We start from the raw sequence: 20,873 nt of genomic DNA, 5'->3' as shown, positions 1-20,873 counted from the left end.
GTTCCTGTCCCTTAAAGTCTGAGACTCTCCCAAGATGAGTAGCTACACTCCTCTAGCAGCCCTTGATTTGAGACCCTGGCTATCGGTCTTGGTATTCAGATTCACAAAGCTCTTGGTTGAAAAGCTGATTTCTCCTGCTGTTTATTGCTATGTAATTCCCCCGCCACTAATGATATAGCCCAGTCACCTACTCTATAAAGATGATTTTTCTGGTCCCTCCAGTGTTACATAATAGCTGGAGCCATGGAAGCTGGACAGCTCCCGGAGCATGTATGAACTAGCTGAGGTTTGCTTTCCAGTCAGCAAGAGACCACTGCCATCTGCAAGAAAAACTGGGTCAGCGTAGGATGCTGCAGTTCGAAGAGTTATAACGAGATGGACACAGCTGCCTCCGGTACCTTCTGCGCGCCAGAAAATGCATGGTAGAAGCTGGATACATAGGTCATGATGGCCTTCTCATCAGGGCGAGCTGTGTTGACAATGTCTGCAAGCGAACAATAAGTGTTAATGCCCTCACGGGGAGGGCCTGGTTTCACACTGAGTCAGACTTGATTGCCAAGGCACATCTCGCACATCATCTCAAGAAACCCGCTCTTCACCACTCGAGTCCTGTAGATAAGCAGTTCTCTAAAAAAAGAAGTGCCAGAATATCTGGATGGTCAGAAGAGGACATCAAAACTGTCCTGGATATACTACAGAACGTGAAAGATAAGCTTGTCAACGAAGACTGAACACAAGCCATTTGCAGCTACGGGTACTGCATTTTACATAGGGCAGCTATTACTGTTTTTGCGACTGTTTTAAAAAGGGAATGTTGGCCCCAGGATTTAGTGGTGGTGATGGTCAAGTGAGATTACCACCACACAAAACAAGAAGTGGGGTGCACTTTTACCCAAAGTAACCAACTGTTACTCAATTGTGGTCTCACTTCTTGTTCAGTACACACCACGGCCCTACCCAGGAAAGGTCACTATGTTCCGTGAGCATTACATTCACAAATGTGAATGAATAGCTGGAAAAGGCCAAGGTAACAGAGGGCAATTTGTTCCGGTTGGGACAGCTTCACTGCTAGTGAAAACAGAATATGGCAAGATGCATTTGACAACAAATTTCTGGTCCATCATGTGTTTACAGAGCTTTACGTGGCCTTTCAAATATAAGCCTAGTCATGGAAAGGGTGGGAGATGTGAATGCTGTATGGAAGGCCAATTCTGACTTTTAAACACAAGCCAGGCTGGCTGCCCTATCAGATCAGACCACCTGATGCCCAGTCCTACGTGACACAGCAATGGAGGAAATGCACTTTCCTCTTGCCTTGACAAGCAAGTTGTTCATGGGACTGGGTCATCTCCACAACAATGGCAGGAACTTCCACTGACCCAGGTGGTTCCTGCTGCGAGTGCCTGGAATGCTTACCCTCGGCATCCAACATCTTGGGGATGTCCAGGTATTTCTCTGCCACCTCAAAGGCGTTGTTCAGGTTCGTCACAGGATCATCCTGGGAAAAGGACAGTTGTAAAAAGTCGTGTGAGGGTGTTATGAACCTGAGTCTCTGACAGCTCCCTCTAACACAGATGGCATGGCTGCCGCAAGGGCTGCTTGGCAGGAGGTCTAACATCTCCCCTATTTCCACTTGAAGGCAGACTTGCTGTAGCATTCATGTCTAACCTTTTCCACCAATGACCCAAAAGTTCCTTAGTCACCTGCTCCCATTAGCCGACCATTCCCTGCCAGACTCAAATTCCTGTCTCACTGAATGGAACAGAGTCTAACTTATGACAGGAAGATCTTTTCAAATCCTGCCTTCTAGCATTGAATTTGCCTTCTAATAAGACACACAGCTAGCAGTGACAATGGGGGTCTGAGAGGTTAAGTGGGACATGTGTTTCCCTGGGGTGCGTCTAGCAGCACAACTTAGCTTCTGAAGAAAGGATAACATGGCCACTGCAGAGATGTACCTTTCTGAGCTTGTCATATTCAATGAGCTCTGGTCTGTGTCTGTGGATCAAGGCATTGAAAGCAAGACCATCCTTCCAGCTACAAAAGAGATCAGAGTTAGATGGCTTGGTGCGTGGGGTTAGATACATGTATCTGTATAATACACTACAGAAAATGATCACCAATACACAGTAGAGTCCAACAGATTATTTTTTTTCCATTCACCTTGATTTAATGCCTCTAGAAGCAGCAGGACTGAGTACTATGCACAGTTAACTGCATGCTTCCTTTAGATCGGGCATTTCAGGTTCTTCCACCCCCAGGCCCTCCTGAGAATGACAGCCCAGATAAGAGGCAGCAATGGCTGGAATTGCAGATTTAACAAGAGCAAAACATGCATGAATTTGGGGGTTTTGTTCCGGCCAAACCATGCTACAAGCATCGCTTCCCTAATGGCAAACCCATTGAATATTTCATGGAGATGCCTGTGAGGCCAAGGGAATGGGCTATTTCTTGCTGTCTTCAAGACACGCAGCAGAGCCTGACAACATGGAGAGCTCTTTCTGAAGCGTGTAAAGGAGCAGACAGATTTGAGCACTTGCTAAGAGGGGGTCTGACAGGCAGTTACCTGATGTGGAAATTTTGTACATTGACGTTCTTGTAGGGCGCCGTCTTCCTCTGACACCACAGCAGCAGGCCTTCTTTGGCAGAGGTCTCTGCAAAAGGCACAGGGCAATTAAGGGACTGTGCCCAGGAGCGTCTCTCTCCTGGTAGAGTTTTAAGCCAAGAACATGAGACAAGAGTGCAACAGATGACAGACTTATCCACAGACAGTAAAGGATGCAACCTGCCCCCTGTTTAGTGTTAGTGTTACAGCATGTGTCTGAGTCACAAGCCAACCTGGTCACAAACATGCAAGTCAAGTATTGCAATTCATATTCAGGGTAGTTTATTTTCCACTGTGGTTGTCTCCAACTAAGAAGGACAGTCTCCAGTTGGCGTGTTGAGTCAAGACAGCTGCAAGTATGGGGTAAAAAAGCTCATCTTCCTTCTATTACCATTAGGTGGTTGGCGGGACTATCCCAAAATCTGGAACAGCACAGGGGAAAAACACCGGCCACCCACCATGCAGTCCCAGATTCACAGGGATCGGGTATTTAGCACTAACAGCCAACAAACCAAGTGAAGCAGAAGCACAGTAACTGATTTACTGAAACCGACAGCTATGCAAAAGAAGTATGTCTAGGAAACGTGATGCATGAGCTGTCCTGGATTACCATAAAACTGCATCAATTCACTGCACCAGTTTTATCTTCCCCATCATACATTCTTTGTGCTGTAGTTACACGGATCCCTCTAATGTGCTGGAGAGCAAAGAAGCAGACCATAAGAACACAGCTTGCACACGCCTGGCTCTTACCTTCCACAGAAATGTCCTGAATGGCAAATCGCAGGATAATTGTCCAAATCATTCCCAATGTCATCTTTGTATTGCCATCTACAATCTCTGTGAAAGCAACAGTGGAGAGAAGAACATTGACATTAAACTCACCAGGGATGGAGGAAAACCTCACTTTCTTAATACAGACACATCAGCAAACAACTTCCAGGTGCAAGCAAGCTAGGAGAAGGATTTCAAGAGGCACTACAGTAAACAGCCATTAACACCTAGAATTTTCCTGGGGTCCAGTTTAAAGCCAAATACTGAGCTCACTGCACTGTCCGCACATCCAGAAAGAGTTTATTGCTTTCTGACTCAAACACTTCAGGATTTTAAGTTCTGGTGTGTCTTTAACCAGTTTACATTTTACTCTATAGAGGACAGAGGGACAACACTTGAATAAAGGATATATGGAGGCTCATCTTTTCATTCAAAGTTGGAGCTCACATCTGAGGACTCAAATCTCTGAAGGACAAATAAGCAGCAATGAGAGAAGGCCTCCACTTTGCATTTCCATACTAGACAGTGGAGCAGAGGTATCAGACCAGTGTTCAAAGCTTCACTAGCAACACTCATGGAGTTTCTGGAATCCAGACTTTAGACTTTGTGTCTAATATACCCGGGTACATTTGGCAATTTTCAAAGAGAGTCAGACAGCACTGGGACAGCCCGACAGCACAAGCTTGCCACGCACAGTTCATCCCCACTCAAATTCCACCCCCCCAGATTCCATGAGCAGCCAAGGCTAATGGCTACAAAACTGACACCTCGGCATCATCATGCAAGGACACAGGAGATTTCATTAATGACCTCACCACAAACCTATATTTAAACCCAGCTCTCTAGAGTAATAGGCTGCAACACCCACTGCCATGTGGACAAAGCTAACTACATCTGCACTCAGTATGTGACAATGCTAGTTAGTCACAGTGCCAGGAGCCATCTAGATACAGCAAGAAAGCCTCTTTCAATCCCCCTCAAAATGATGAGTTTGCAGCCATTACTTTCAACCGTATGAAATGAAGGAGAGTGGGAAACCTGTTGATTATGGAGATTAAGAGACCCTATTTTAGTTAAACAGTGATAGCAAGATGATCATTTCTTTGAACAACTAGACATGGAATTTCTCACGTCTCTTGAGCAGCTAAAAGCCTCTTCCAAACCAAATAAATCCTTGGAAGCATGGAGAATTAAGTCTGGGTACCAAGGGGGCTGTTGAACAGTCACAGCAACAGCTGATGTCTAGGAGGAGAGCTCAGTGGATAAGTTGGCTTCTGTAAATTGAACACCCCACCCCTACATCTTGAATTGCAACATAGCACTAGTTGGAACATGCACTGGTTTCAGGTATAGTCAAGAGAAAAGACACCAGTCACTAGATTTAGAGATGTAACCTCAGTGCAAGCCATGTTACTTGATTAATTCAAACTGGCTCTGCAAGTAGCCTAGTGCCAAGTGATGTCCTAGCAACATCCCTCGGTGTCTAAGCAACAGTGGGAGTTTCACAAGTCCAAGGAACAGGTCATGGTTCTTGTGAGCAAGAACAGGTTCTATAAAGAGAAAGTAGCTGCAGCTTGTATTCCTGGGGAACCAACTGCCATATCAGATCAGCCCAGAATCCTATCCAATGGTGGCCAGCACCAGATGCTTTAGAGGGAGGAAACAGGCAGAGGTTTCTTGCTCCAAGGGGAGTTTCTTCCGAACCCCCACCACTCGGTGGTTTGCTTATACCCTGAGGCATAAGGGATTCAAATACGCTAATAAAATATTTCTGTCTAATGTAACTATATTCCTCAGTGGGTAATTTTACCAAATTTAGTCCCACATTCTAAACTCCAACAAAAATATCAAGGGAAAAAACACATTTAAAAAGGCAGTAGCCTGGACAATCTAAAGGTGGAGAACTATAAATAGATGAGTACTGATGCACGTACAGAAACCACCAATACGGAGATGGAAGAATTTAGTTCTCTTCTAGACTATCCTCCTTGGGAAGGAAGAGAGGAGAGATAACTAGTTTGAATGCAAAGTATCTTAAACTGACAGATTTTAAGTTATTTGCAATAGTGAGAGAAAATACAGTACTTCTCCCTCAAACTTCTCATTTAGAAACTGCAGAGAGACAGACAAATGTAAAAAAAAAACAGGATAAAAACTATTTTGTTTTTCATGCTATCAGGCTTTATTGTAAAGTTTCATTATGGAAATATCCAAAAAACTCTGGTCTGCGTAAATGGAGAAATAGTTTTCCAAAGTGAACTCACCATTAATAGCATTTTAATGGATCATCTATCTGGAAATTCTCACTATTCTGCAATTCTGTGAAGCTCCTCTGGGGGGTCTGTTTAACCAGGGTGTTTTTCTTTGGACAAATTAAATAAATGCAGCTAGGAGAGGCAGAGCCGGGAGTGGGTCCAGCTGTAAAGAACCACTAAAGAAAATCTGAGGTTCTGATCTGAGAGCAGGAATTTTGTTTTTTAAATCATAACAAGTTGACTGCCAGCATATATATGTTTGGCAAAGCTCAAAGAAATACCAGGCCTGGAGACTTGGAACAATGCAAATACAAATATTTTGCTTTTCTGGGCACATTCTTTGATCCACGAAGTAATGGCAATTAGTTTAAAAAAACAGCAGCATGCCGCCATTCAACTGACCATGGAGAAAGAATCATGCCTTGAACTAACTGTTCAACGGCTTTATAGGCAGTCACCACGGTTCAATATTAATTTCCAAGCTCCCAAAAAGCTTTTAAATTGCCTTGAGCATCCTTGGCTTCCCTTGGATGGACCTAACCGTGGAGAAGAGGAGATACTTACAAGCCTTGTTCAGTACAAGACATTCTTCACCCAGGGCTAAGACCACGTGCATTACGCTCAGATACTCTAAGCCAACATTGCTGCTGATTCCACTGACATTTGACTGCATAACAATTCCCAGGATGAGCCATAAGTTTGAGATTTTTTCCTTTCCCACCCTGTTAGCATTCAGACAACAGTAAGGTGGGATCAAGGTCTCTTCAGTATTTTTATGGCAGGCATCAACACTGATATTTATGGTTATGGCAAGTACAAGCCCTGCTTTGTGGCCATGTCTGTCTGTAAAGCCCCATGCATACCGTATTCATCTATTAAAGAGCAGCATCTACTTCCAACTGCAGTAATAACTCCTGATAAATGTCCCCTCCCTCGCCAAATATGCTTTGGTACATACAACAGAAGGACAGCTCTTTTACTTAGGGGGTGAGTTTTAGCTTAACGCATTAATCCAAAATAGAGGGAGGAGAGAAGTAACTCCACCACTGATGAGATGGATGAACCCACACCAGAACTGACATTTACTGCACTCCTGGTGATTTGCCTACCAAAGGTCTGGACACCCAGAATTTGGAGTTGACCTTAGCTGTCTATAACTTATTCTCCAAGTGTTATTCTTGCCATCTAAGAAACAGGCATGGTGAGCATCAAGTTACATTTTAGAAATGAATGAGTTCTACTAAAAAGTGTTTACCCCACATGTTAGCAAAACTACAGCAATTGCAACCAACTACCATTGTTTAAATGCAGTTAGGCTCCCAGTAATATGAACCTCTGGCCCAACTTCTCTCTTTCTATTGACTGAATTATAGGCATTTGGTGTCATTCAAGTTATTTGCATAATCCAGTCTTCTCTTAGTTCCTGACGGAGAGGAGGGCTGAAATGTTCCAACACTTTACTGTATAGAGAAAATAACTCTTCCAATTAGATGGTATGACCTATGACTCCTAATACAGTAGAACCTCAGAGTTACAAACTGACCGATCAACCACACGCCTCACTTGGAACTGGAATTACGCAATCAGACAGCAAACATAAAAAAGGCAAATACAGTACTGTACTGTGTTAAACATAAGCTACTAAAAAACCCTTCCCCTTTAAAAAAGATCTGACAAGGTAAGGAAACTGTTTCTGTGCTCATTGCATTTAAATTAAGAGGGTTAAAAGGAACGTTTTTTCTTCAGCATTGTAAAGTTTCAAAACTGAATAAAGTCAATGTTCAGTTGAAAACTTTTGAAAGAACAACCCTAACGTTTTGTTCGGAGTTACGAACCACCTCCATTTCTGAGGTGTTCGTAACTGAGGTTCTACTGTAGTCACGAGTTGAGGCTGGCTGCTGATACATTCAGAAGCCTAAATTACATACCTTCAGCTCCTATAGAGACCAGCTTCACTCCTTTGCTAGCGATGAAGTCTAGAGCTTTGTTCACATTGTTGATTTTATGCACTCTCATTTTCCCTCGTTCTGGTTTGGGTAATCGCTCTCCTAAAGGAAACAGAAAAGTTACAGCTTCTTTTTACAGTCTCAGGTGAGAGCTAAAATCACCGGTAGGAAAGACAAGTGAAGAAGTTTAATATGAAACTAGTCCCTTTACCATGATGTCAAGGGCAGAAGATCTGTTTCTAGATTGCTGCAAAGGTTACTCATACTTGAATAATTTGTTAAAACATGCATTATAAACCTGACTATTGGGGAAGGGGCTGTCTCCTTGTTCTGTGTCTGTACAATGCCTGGCACAAAGGGGTCCTGATTCCATTATTAGGGCTCCTAGGCCCTACAGCAGGGGTGGGCAAACTATGGCCCGGGGGCTGTATCTGGCCCTTCAGATGTTTTAAACTGGCCCTCGAGCTCCCACTGGGGAGCAGGATCCAGGGCTTGTCCCGCTCTGGCGCTCCAGCTGTGGAGCGGGGTCAGGGGCTTGCCCTGCTCCACGCGTGCTGTGGCTCTGCGTGGCTCCTGGAAGCAGTGGCATGTCCCCACTCCAGTTCCTATGCGTAGGGGCAGCCAGGGAGCTCCACACACTGCACTTTCCCCAAGTGCTGCCCACGCAGCTCCCATTGCCCAGGAATCACGGTCAATGGGAACTGCAGGGACGACCTCTGCGGATGGGGCAGCGCACAGAGCCACCTGGCTGCGCCTCTGTGTAGGAGCTGGAGGAGGGATGCCACCACTTCCGGGAGTTGCTTAAGATAAGCACCACCCGGAGCCTGCACCCCTGAGCTCCACCCCCCCGCCTGCCCCGATCCCCCTCCTGCCCTTCGAACCCCTCCATCCTAGCGCAGAGCACCCTTCTGCACTCCAAACCCCCTATCCCAGAGCCCACACCCCCAGACGGAGCCCTCAGCTCTCCCCCCCCCACTCCAACAGCCTGCCCCAGTCTGGAGCCCCCTCCCACACCTTGAACTCTTCATTTCTGGCCTCACCCCAGAGCCCATTCCCCCAGCCAGAGCCCTCAACCCCTCCCACACCCCAACCCCCAGTTTTGTGAGCATTCATGGCCCGCCATACAATTTCCATACCCAGATGTGGCCCTTGGGCCAAAAATTTTGCCCACCCCTGCCCTCCAGTAATATAAATATTTACAAAGACAGCATCATACTTAACCTACATTGTGATAGGTGCCTCTCAGGCTGCAGGACTGTAAACTTGTGGTGTAGATGTTTGGGCTCAGGTTGAACCCCGAGCTGTGGAACCCCGAGCTGTGGGACCCGAGCCTGAACATAGACCCCAGAAATATTATAGTCCCACAGCCCAAGACAGCTGATAGGGGCCAGCCATGGGTGTTTCACTGCAGCGTAGACATACCCTAAGAGAAGAGAAGAGCCCCATTTTCCACACAAAACAAGGTGACAGTCCTAGGCCAAAAAACTTACAACCCAAGCGTAAGTGACAGATTGGGAGGGAGCACAAGGTCCAGGGATTCTTTAAGTACCAGGTACAGTAGCAGTAGAGTGTCAGGGACGCACCTGAAATGACCTCCAAGAGCAACATGAGTTTGAGGCCATCGCGGAAATCTTCATCTATGTTCTCGATCTGCGTGCCAGCTTTCCGCAGGTGAGAATTGCACCATGCTGTAAAAGTCTGGAAGAATAAGATAAGGAGGGTGTGATATTGCAGCATTCAGTTTAGAAATGGACAAGCCATCCAGCTTTACATGAACTAACCTATTTGGATCCAATACACCAAAACGTGGTGCAGGTCTCATTAATGCACATGTACATTAATTCACTATCTTTGGTGATTATATTCACTGGGCTCACTCTTCATTTCTAGGTCAGATCACCCCCTTTCAGGATCATAACCATCTTACAGAGATTTTAGCTCTGCTATCGTTTCCCTAAACTTATTCCAAGAACCACCACTTTATTCTGCTTTGTGGCAAGACTAACTGGTTGCAGTAGAACAATACAGCCTGACCCAACCTTTTAGACTTGACCAAGTACCAATATGGCGTTTGTAGAATCAGAGGGAGCTTGAGTGGTTTTCAAGACAGAATCACATTTAGTGGACATTGCTAAATATGGTGAGCATTTCTAAATACATATGACCAGGTCCTTGTTACGCTGCTGAGGTATGTGGTTAACAGGGACGAAAAAACTGCTGCAGAGCGCCCAAGCAATTCTTGCACTGAACGACAGAAAGATCTTTCTGGCTCTAGCTGGACGCCTTCGGTCTATTCTTGGCTTCCTGTGGCCTCCTCGCTGTGGCAAACAATTAAACACTGAGCTACGGAGCTTAAAATTGCACGAGTTTATTTGTGTAACATACCAAAACTCCGATGTGAAAACCACCACATGCTAAATGGCACGGTGTGGCTTAGCTCCTGCGCTGTAGGAGTTCAATCCTTCCAATTTAGTGTCAATTTAATTAGTCCCCACACAAACATCACAACGACCCCTGCTACAGGGAACAATATTAAACACATGCAATATTGTAAGCTGTTGTTCAGATGGGAGACACTTAGTGAAGATGTTACGATCTGTCATTCTAGAAACACTACATTAACAATTCCACACATCCAAAAAAACACAAGACTACTGCCACCAGATGAACACAATGAACTGCTGCAAAGTCAGAAGCAGTAGGCAAAAGAGTGTTCAAGCCAGTCACCATTTGTTTTGGCAACTGTTACTAACCCTGTTCATTCAAAAACTCCTAGACAGTAGCTGCTGAATTGACACTCTACCCTACACACAGCCTTCAGACAGCAAATATGGCAAGGTTAAAATGTGAAACTCTAAGGATTTTGATATGCCCATTTCAAGAGCTGCCACAGATTTACCCTCTTTATCTGATGAAGAGCACTTGGAAAGTGGAAAGTGACACGACCATATAGCAAAGGAAGCGAGACTGCAAGGATGAAGAATGATCTTTGGCAAGTCTGAGAACTTACATAACCATCCATCTTGATTGTGTGCGCTTGGAAAAAATAGTGTAATGGAACCAATGGTAGAAATTTACACCAATCTAGAAATGGCAATTCACTCTAACAGTTCTCCTCCATTCATCCAGAGGACAGCATGCCCAATGCATAGGGCGGGACAGAAGAACATGCATTAGGAATTACTAGAGAGTCTACTGTGGGGAAGAAGAGGATTGGTCATTTTGCACACTCACACAATCAAAGTAAAATGAATGTTCCATTTCCCCCCTACTGTCTATGCAAGATTGTTGACCATACTTCATTCTTTGTCCAGGAATTAGATACTCAGCATCATAAAACATTCTTCAGAGCGTAAAACGAAAACTATGTGACACACTAAACATGGAACATGTTTCATATTCTTGTAGCTTTAGGTATCAGCTATGTGCTTTAGATATAAGTGTGCATTTTCTGAAGCAACCAGGTAACGGAATAGAAAACGACTTCACTTTACCAGCAGTTTTAGCGAGACTCCATGCAGTTTTACAAGCAAGTATTTTTAGTTTAGATACACAAAATTCTTATCACAGCTGAAAGCTGTAGTTCTAGAGAATTAGTGCAGTGAAGATCCCCATATATCATGAACAGAGGCACAGGAAGCTCTAATGCTTGAGGTGTAATTTCTTCTTCATATGCAGCCATTTCCCATTTTACTACAGCGTGGCCTACAATTTAGACCCCTTCCCATGAGTTTTGCCCTGTTTTAGTCTGACACTCAGCCTGATACAAAGGCACCTCTTCAGCCCAACTCCCAGCTCCTCTAAATACCCAGACCACATCTAATGTAAGGAACATCTCCTGCTGCTTAGTCTAAACTCATTCGTGCTGCCTTTTACCCAAATGAATTATGGTCTGAACTTAAAGTGTAAAAAACTAACCTCAGACACTGTGTTCCTAGTAGTTAAGATTGCTAAAGGCCAGGGTAAGGCACACGGGCTACACTTCCTGGAACACTAAAGAAAGGCAATTAAGCAAGTGGCAAATTGTGGTCATGTAACTACACCCACCCTCCAGCCTGCCTCCTCAGCTGGGGTGATGAGCTGTAGTCACAGGAAGCCGCTGTCTCATTGTAGTTTAATATTTGTTGAACTCCAGCGTGTTTGATGCTATAAAAAGCCATCCCTTTCCTCCAGGAAGTTTACTCTCTGATTTAATGGCAAACATCATTTTTGTTGTAATACAGAGTTACACCCATTGATATCAAATTCACAAACTGCTCTGCCTTCTCAAGAAGTGAGTAGCACAGTACTTATTCAGAGCAGCTGAGAAGTGATGCCCTAAAGACTTTTCAGAATCAGCCACTAGTTATGCTGCTTTGGAGAAAGTTACTTCCACCGTGGAAAAGCCTCGTTTTACTATAGCTAAGGCCCACTGTCCTCCTCTCCAAAAGGTTTAGCACAGAACTCAGTTCACCATAAAAATAGATACATTAGTTCCTCTTCTGGATTTCTCAGCATACCTGCTTTCCCAGTCCTGTCTCTACCATAGAATTTGTGGGGGAATCCCTCTGATGCTACCCACCAGTTCAGCTGAATCAAATATAACTTAGGTCTTAAGAAGGGAAATTTGCAGAAATATCAATGATTCTTGGCAAGTTAAGACCACACTGATCACTTATTTCCTTCAAGTGACATTCTATTCTGCCTCCCTGCAGATCAATTACAACTCCCCCATACCCTTTCCTTAACACTAGCACTTAAACCTGCTTCCAAGGACAAGGTTTCAAAAACACATGAGTCATAACAGACCTCCTCGTGGCTTGAGGCAAGCCTGCCACCTTTCTTCCACACATTTTCCTGGAAGGGATGGGAAATTACAGGGTGGAATCACCTTTCCAAGACCTGTTGCATCCACAAGCAATTGAACCTCTTGTTCCAGCTATGGGGAGCTGTGCCTTTTATGATTAACTTTCACAACCAACACATTGTGCTCTCAGACCAAGGCAGAGTCCGTGGTTGCTGGGAAGGGATGAGGATCAAAATCCATCCATGTGTGTCACAGCACAGCCCCTCCTAAAACTGCTGACACACCCCTCTGGACAGCCAGGAAGCAGAAAGAATGAACGGAAAGTATTGTTCTACCCCAAACATTGCTGGCCAATCCCTGGTGGCTTTGGTGAGCTCACTGCTGGGGAATGTTTCAATGACAGTTTTTAATGAGCCATTCATCTGATAAGGATGAGAGGGGAAAAAAGCCCCCCCCCCCCTTCAATGAGAGAATTAGAAGGTAAGCTTTTAAAAGAAACCCCAGAACTACACTAGCGCTGTTTTCCCACTTGATAAACTGGCACCAGATTTCAAACGTTGCCACTCACTGAAATACAGTTTACCAAGAATTATACATTTTAAGTGCCTTCCCCCCACCTTACTCTTGTGAAACATGTGCTTAATGACCCCAAAGGAGGAGAGGAAGGTAAATCAGCATCTCATAAGGATCTTCAAAGTGATGGGGGGAGGTGAAGGGAGGAAAGGACTTTCAAAGACAGAAATCAAAGGTTGCGCTACGTCATAAGGAAGCAATCCTGTAAGCTCTCAACAATGGAAGTTTATTTCACTAAACAGCAGGGGGACAGCGTCTGGGAACACAGTGTGCTCTAATTCAGGTAGGAGAGTGGAGACCTTCAAAGCCATTGAACTACAGCTGCAGCTCTGAAAGGATTAACAGTGTCTGAGAAGGATCTCCTCAGTTGTGTAACTAAACAGAACCAAAGATACACTTAGAATTTGGGAAAAATAAGGGAATGGTAAGCAAGCCAAGTTCACTAATGCAGATTCTGATGCTGCACATGAAAAAAGGTAAACCCAGTTCTAGTATTTATTTTTTTCCTTCAAAAAAGCATTCCCAAAGCACTGCAAGTACCAAGGGAAGTTACACAGGACAGCATTGAAAAGGGACACTTTATGCCACACAGTAAAGGTACAGAGCCATTTGGTTTTGCACTGAATTTCTAGGGATTTTAGCATGGACACTGAGGACAGACAAGTAAACAATTACTACTTCCATGTTCAGTGGAATCCTGAGCGGGGCCATGCCACTGCTTCCGGGAGCCGTGTCGAGCGGCCCCCGACCCTGCTCCCTGGCTGGAGTGGGGCAAGCCCCAGACCCTGCTCCCCAGCAGGAGTTCGAGGGCCGGATTAAAATAGCTGGTGGGCCAAATCTGTCCCACAGGCTGCAGTTCGCCCGCCCCAGCCTAGACTCAGAGGACGATTTATTTTTCTATTAGAATACTCCACTCTTAGCATCTTTAATCTAAGCCAGGGTTTCTCAGACTTCATTGCACCACAACCACCTTCTGACAAAGTTATCACATGACCCTGGGGGGAGGGGAGGTCAGAGCCCAAGCCCCGCTGCCCTGGGTGGGGGGGAAGAGAGGGCTGCAGGCCGAACCCCGCTGCCCTGGGTGGGGGTGGAGCTTCAGCTGCTGCCCGGGTCCCAGCAAGCATAAAATGGGGTCGTGACCCACTTTGGGGCCCCAACCCAGTTTGAGAACTGCTGACTAAGCTATTTATAAACACCAAGCCACACAACCCTTCTAATGTACATATTGCCCAGTTTTACGGAAGGGTGAACAGAACCCCACAACTTAGCTGTGCAGTCTGGAATAGCACCAGTGAATTCTGACTCACTCCCTTGCTCCTAATCACTGAATTGCATTTCCTGTTATAGCAATGAAAAGGAGGATATGAAAGCCAGCTTCAGAACCATCTGGTCTTCACATGAATAGACAAAGTTTATCCAATCTGTGTTCCATTCAAGCTTCCTCCTCCCACATTTTGTAACCTTGGGATCCGCAGGGGAGGGGACGTTTCCATTCCTGGACATTCCTCTACCAACCACGGGACTGATTTACCCTTTCCTGCCAACAGATGGAGACACACGGATGTCAGAATTTCTGTAATAGCTATTAACAAATTAGTGCCAACCACGTCACAAGAGCCTATGGATGACATCGTCAGGGACAACCTCTGATAGGTTCAGCCAAAATACTCTGCATGGAGGGAAGTGGATCTGGCTATCCTCACCAATGGATGCTATTCTGGCAACAATGGATAAATAATTAACATGCTTGGTCCTAAAAGCAGCCAAGAGGAATACAAGCTGGATTTCTGGATGCGAAACGACAGTTTAGTCTAGTAAGTAGACTTGCAAGGACTGGCATGAGACCAGACAGGAGTTCCCATAGTAGAACATCCTGATAGCACAATCACAGGGCATTAACTCAATTCTGACTCGAGGGCAGCGCACCACCATTCACAGCTCCTTGGAAATCATGGCACCAAGTACAGTACAACAGAACTACTGCAAGTAACTATGAGTGTTAAAATTGGTTACAGAAAACTTTGGGTAGTAGTTGTTCCACCAACTGTTACTTCTGGGACTTCCAGTTCACCTTGAGTCAAAGCACCTCTGAAACAGACTCTATGCACATCAACAAAACTGATTAAATCTGAGTTATAAGAAAAATCTCCATTGGTAGATTCCATTGACTCAGCACTTTCTTTCTGGGCAGTGGTCTGAATCCAGGCATTACCAAAGTAAAACCCTGAAAGCTCAAAGGGAGATTAAGAAGGCCATGCAGTTAGGATATGCTTCAAGGTCTCTTGACATAAGCATACTGAGTGAGGTTTTAGCTCCAGAGGCCAAGAGCAATTTATTCTCCAGGGCGTCATGGAACATTGACCAGAGACCCACGATGCAGCATCAACTCAGTGACACCTGAATTCTACACTTCTAGTTGAACTGGCTTGACTCACTAGACAAAGCAAAGAAAAATGTGCCCTACAAGAGACCCAGTGATTATCACTGCAGGTTAGTAACTATGGCAGTACATATTAGTCTCAAAAATCTCAGCATGGTTCACATACATTAAGCCTCAATATCAATAGGGAGTTGCTTTTTTCTGCTCTCTGCCCTTTTCCTCCCACTCCAGTCATGTTGTGAATTAGTAAACAGAGGCACAGAAAAAGGAAGCAACTTGCCCTGATCCCCTACACTGGATTAGCGGCAGAGTTGTGAACAGAACTCAAGAGACTATTCCCAGTCCTCTGCTCTAACCACTAGATAAGAATACTTTCTTTTGTTGATTTTTAGTCCCTAGTCATAGCATAAATTAGTTTGATTCACTCAAACTGCTCCCAAGTTTTAGCACCTAGAAGTAGAATTCTGTTTTCTTACTCAGTCATTCCTACACACAAGAAAAAGCTCTGGTGTTTGGGTAGGTAAAAGGTAAATACCTTGAGAGGCGCAGTGGTATAGATTTCAGTTGTATTGCATCTGGAAAGCCTCCAGTTTGCACTCTAAACATTTTTGTTTCACTCAATTAACCTCTAATTTCCACAAAGTTACTTTCATGATAGAGTGTTTTAAGTAATAATCCTGCTGTGAAAATATAAAATGCTACTGAAGCTACGGGCCCAAGGAACAGTGGATATTCCATATATATTTAGAAGGTAATGAATTATGGCCACCACTGCATTTATGCAGAATCCCCAACTAAAGGAGACTATATAGGTTTAAAAAAAAAGAAAGAAAAGGAGTACTTGTGGCACCTTAGAGACTAACCAATTTATTTGAGCATGAGCTTTCGTGAGCTACAGCTGTAGCTCACGAAAGCTCATGCGCAAATAAATTGGTTAGTCTCTAAGGTGCCACAAGTACTCCTTTTCTTTTTGCGAATACAGACTAACACGGCTGTTACTCTGAAACCTATATAGGTTTAAAGTATCTTCATGCCCCATCTAATGCTTTAAGATCCTTTCAGCTTCTTGTACTGCAAGTTTTTCATGTACTGTTAGTCTGCATAGTGATGTATTTGGTCTGGATATGGACAAAAGATGGAGCAAGCAAAATGCCTCCTATATGCACAAGTTCCTCAAGCAGAAGTTTTCAGAAAGAAATACAGATGTGACTCGGTCTGCATCAAATATACAATTCCGTGTTTTGGTAGCACAGGTGAAGCACCCGGAGAGCTTCTTTTATTGAACACTTGCCCTTACACTACTATCCCATTGTATTCGGTTTTGTCTGTTCAATTTATTTTGTCACACCCCAGTCAGTGATTTTAGCTTGACCTGTACAAGCCACCCCTTATGGCCTATACCTTTTTGGGGACAGGTTAAAGACTATTTTGTTTAAACTTTGATCCTTAAGAGTCAAACTAGGACCAACCTGAGAGGCTAATTTGTTCCCAAGCGAACAGTGTTGTAAAGCCAAGCTGTAGAACTGCACCATTTCCAATTAGGAACCCAACTCCACACATAAATGGGTGTATTTGGCATTTATGAAAGTGAGGGAACGAATTAAGCAGCACTGGTTACAGCCAGACCTAGTCTGAGCAAGTACCATGCAAAATTTTCCACAGCACTGCCAGGGAACTGGACGCCTTGCTATTTCAGTCCTAGCACTGACGATCAGAGGACGGAGTGTCACCCAGTAGTTTTGTACTATGCACAAAAATGACCATTAGGGAAAATGCAGAGAGTTCCCAACAGACTCCATGTTCAAGCATGATGTGGCGGTACCCTAAGAAAGGCTAGCATTATGCCTTTGGTACAGCACCTAGCTAAATCCTGATGGACTGCACTCAGGTATTTCACAGCCAACCTCACAATACACTCAGTGCTGTTGAGACCCTGTCTACACTACAACTATAAGTGAGACACAGGGGCCAGATACAATAGGATTAGAAGCTGTAGTGGAACCTTGTAAAGAGCCTTTGCACCCGTTTTTGCTTAATGGTACCAATTAATCCTAAGCTAAGAGACACAAGGGCAGGAACCAAATCCCACTGAGCAACTACAGTTCAATATCCAATGGGCAGTGACGCCGGTCTCCATTGGCCACTTGTTAAATTTTCAAACAAGCACCTTCCTGCTTTCTCCTAAGCCAGTGACATTCAACTTTTGTCCTGGTGACCCCTTTCACACAGAAAGTCTCTGAATGTGACCCCCCTTATAAATTAAAAACACTTGTATATATTTAACACCATTATAAATGCTGGAGGTAAAACGGGGCTTGGGGTGGAGGCTGACAGCTTGTGACCACCCACATAACCTCATGACCCCCTGAGGGGTCCCGACCCCCAGTTTGAGAACCCCTGTCCTAGGCCCTTGGGAGGAGCTCCCCATTAACACCTTCAAAGCAATTTCATCAGCATCCTTGACAATGGCTAGGCTGCTGACAGGCTGAGACCACTGCCGATCATGCTGACAAGTACTGTCAGTTTCCTTATACTCCCCATCTGTAGGCTCTTGTGTTTAGACTTGAAACTCTGGGGCAGGGAGCGTGTTTTGTGCACGCTTAGCGTGGTGCGGTTCTGGTCCATGACTCCGGCTCCTTGGCACTACAGTGGAGGCAGGAGCACTCCATGAGCTAGATTCTGACGTGGGAAATAAGATCACTTTCTTCCTGCACATTAATCCCGCTACCTTCCTCCCAGCAGCTATTAGGACGCTCACCATTTGCTGCTCTTCGCATGTGCCACGTCATTTTCACTGCAGAAATACAAATAAGCCAGGACTGACCTTAAATGGGAATCTAGCTGGGTCACCTTCAAAGGTGACGTGTCAGAGTAACATTTACACTGGTAAAAAGCCACTCTAGAGTCTAATGAGTCAGTCTCCTTGAGGACAGAGAGTGGGTAAAGACTGGGGACTGCTGAATGACAGCGTCACAAGTAAAATGGGCTCCCCAGCACCACGTGAGTGAAGCCTGCAGATAAGTTAGGGAGGCCATAGCAGCGACAGCCTTCCACAGAATTTGTGAACAACAGGCATAGTCTGTTGCTGTTACAAACAGCCATGCCACCCTAATACTAATCCCACAGGCTGCTGGTTTGGAATTGCCTTGTAACAGTTAAGAACTTGACTGATAGCCAAGTGTAATATAAACCTAACTAGAGTAGACTTGGGACCCTAGATTTAGTAGTTCTCGCCTTGCTTTGTTACCGTCGTTCCCCCAATCCTGCTAACTGCTTATGTTCTATGCCCACACTTCAACCCTAAACTGGTAATAAAAACAAAGGAATTTATCCTATGGGTTATGGAGACAGGTGGCATTTAACTTCTGTACCTTAAGTTTTACCTATTACCTCACAGGCTCTCAGTATCTGCATGAATATCTTAGTTCAGTTATTATACAGCAGGTGACCTATTCGTGTTTGGCTCTAATTTAATAGGTTAAACACCTGAATTTCTCAGAACAAAGAAAAACTCAACAGAATTAAGCTCTGTAAAGCCACCATGTGCTACACTGTCCTAGTGCTGAAGCCTCAGAGAAACAGTCACCCACTGACCTGGGGAAGACAGAGATGTTTGTGTAGTAGATGTAGTTAGCCACACTGTCTTCACTCCTACTCTAGTCCAGAATGAGAGGAGCAACATGTTAATCTCAGCCCTTTATTGCTGCCATTACTCACTCTCTCTGCCCTGAAGCTTGCTGGATCAAGTCCCAGCGAGGATGTGCAGCATGGCACTACCCTCCCTGGTTTAAGAACAGAATTTGGAGCAGCAGCTATGGAGAAGAACGAAAACCCAGACAGTGAAGCCTATGCTACTTAGTGCTGATGTTATTCAAGTGTCATTAACCTGATGGGTCAGAACAGGAGCTTGACGATAATCAGCTCAGGTTTCCCAGCAACCTCACACATCTTTAAGACTACACGGAGGACAGAATGCCAATAAACTAGAATCCATATTCAGACGCCTTGGTCCTTACTATCAAATTAGGGTGTAATGCTAAACAAACAAGTGCTGTGTACTCAAGAGGGGGACAATATTAAGGAAACTAAGTCCTTCTCCCTCCTTCAACATTGCTTAGTGTAAGTATAGGATGGGAGGAGCAAGATGAAAGGGACTGGAACGTCTGACTCAATTGCTTCACAAGGGCTTGGCCTGGCACAGGAACTAGCCTCTTGCCAAGCCATACAAGCGGCTGTAGAAGTTGGGTGGTGTTCTCCTTCAACATGGGATCAAGCCAATGCACACAAAAAACCTGGAAGACTGTGATTCAGGAAATTTTAATTTTACACATTCACATTAAAATTTTCACTCTGAAGAGCAACTGCAACACAGGATGTGTGGGGGCAGAGAGTTATAACTGCACCTTTCTTAGCCAGCAAAAGATGGCCTGTTACTGGTAATCCAAAACTGATGCAATCAGAAAGCTGTAAAACTTTAGAGTCAAGCTTTTCAATTCACTGCCTCCCTCCACCAAAAACCACAAAAAAATCTGAATTGTAATGCTGCTGAGAAGTGCCAAGTTGTCAGCCCTGGAGAGTGACGGCCCAGAACAGGGAAGGCAGTGACAGAACAAGCTTCCTCCATATGGTAACCCCTGCCAGTGTGCCCCAAAACCTGACTTGGAAGGACTCTGGGCTTGCAGGAGCAGTTCCAGCTTCAGGCACAATCAAACCTTGGTGTCTCTGCCAGCAAGGCGGTCAATGAGTGCCAGTTGTGGTCTGATCACAATCTGTTTTTTTTTTTTTTAAATCTTATGCCATGTATTTGCAAATTTCATAAAGGTATTGAATTGCAGAGAGACAGTGATTGGTATTTAGTTCTTTATTAAGAACTAAACACTACAAAACAGTATGCCTTAATACAAGACTTTTACTGACCTAAGTTAGCTCATTGGGACAAAGTGGGAATTTTCTGTAACATTTTTTATGAATCCTATGCTTCAGTTTCTCTGTACTTTCCATTGCTACGCAGTGGAAGCTCTTGGGGCAGTGTGGGTGGTCACCTTGCTGTCTTGGCTACAATGAATAGGCTCATTAAGGAACTTACTGAAACTGACTCAAAACAGAGGGTCTAGAGAGACAATGGAAGCAGTAACAACTGAACACTTGACACTTAAGAGCAGGAAGCGCCAGCAGGTGGAGTGGTGAGCTCAGCATGGCCCTGTCTGGAGACAAAGGACTGGGAGGTGAACCGCAGGGGATAAAGAGTTGGCTTCTGGAAGAAGCTGGCTGCTTTCAGCCAGGACTAAGGCGTCAGAGAGAAAGGGCACAACATGGAATCTGCTACAACATGGCTGATGGATTCCTCTGGCTTGATCAGATGGACTATGTTTTAATTGTCATTCTCTATTCTAACGCAAGGACTAACAATGCTGCGTTCCAGTTGACTAATGAATCACTGTTTTTAAACTGTTGCTTGGTGTCACTGCAAACACGAACTTACTAAGGTGCATTAGTCACTGAAGAGTGTACAAGTCACTAACGAGGAGTCTATTTCAACTGGAGTTGCTGGGCA

The 20,873-nt window shown here is 44.7% G+C and overlaps 1 protein-coding gene across 8 annotated transcripts in view; it reads right to left on the bottom strand.

Annotated features, from left to right (window-relative positions):
- ACTN4 (actinin alpha 4) overlaps positions 1 to 20,873 on the bottom strand; it is an 80,457-nt gene that overhangs the window by 29,344 nt on the left and 30,240 nt on the right. For 4 of the 8 annotated variants that reach the window (XM_078850219.1, XM_073321878.2, XM_073321880.1 and 1 more), the window contains exons 2-7: positions 9,164 to 9,278; positions 7,563 to 7,682; positions 3,359 to 3,445; positions 2,567 to 2,654; positions 1,959 to 2,037; positions 1,417 to 1,498 (exon numbers count right to left, since the gene is read on the bottom strand). In XM_078850219.1, the coding sequence (XP_078706345.1) occupies positions 1,417 to 1,498; positions 1,959 to 2,037; positions 2,567 to 2,654; positions 3,359 to 3,445; positions 7,563 to 7,682; positions 9,164 to 9,278 (571 nt within the window). Of the gene's footprint in view, positions 1 to 398; positions 485 to 1,416; positions 1,499 to 1,958; positions 2,038 to 2,566; positions 2,655 to 3,358; positions 3,446 to 7,562; positions 7,683 to 9,163; positions 9,279 to 20,873 lie in introns of those variants that run through there. The other 4 variants (XM_073321879.2, XM_073321882.2, XM_073321877.2 and 1 more) reach the window with 2 other exon arrangements.

This window comes from Lepidochelys kempii, chromosome 23, assembly GCF_965140285.1.
Source record: "Lepidochelys kempii isolate rLepKem1 chromosome 23, rLepKem1.hap1, whole genome shotgun sequence".
NCBI classification, from domain to species: domain Eukaryota; kingdom Metazoa; phylum Chordata; order Testudines; family Cheloniidae; genus Lepidochelys; species Lepidochelys kempii.
Note: the sequence above shows the minus strand (reverse complement) of the source record. Positions and strands in the feature narration are given on the sequence as shown.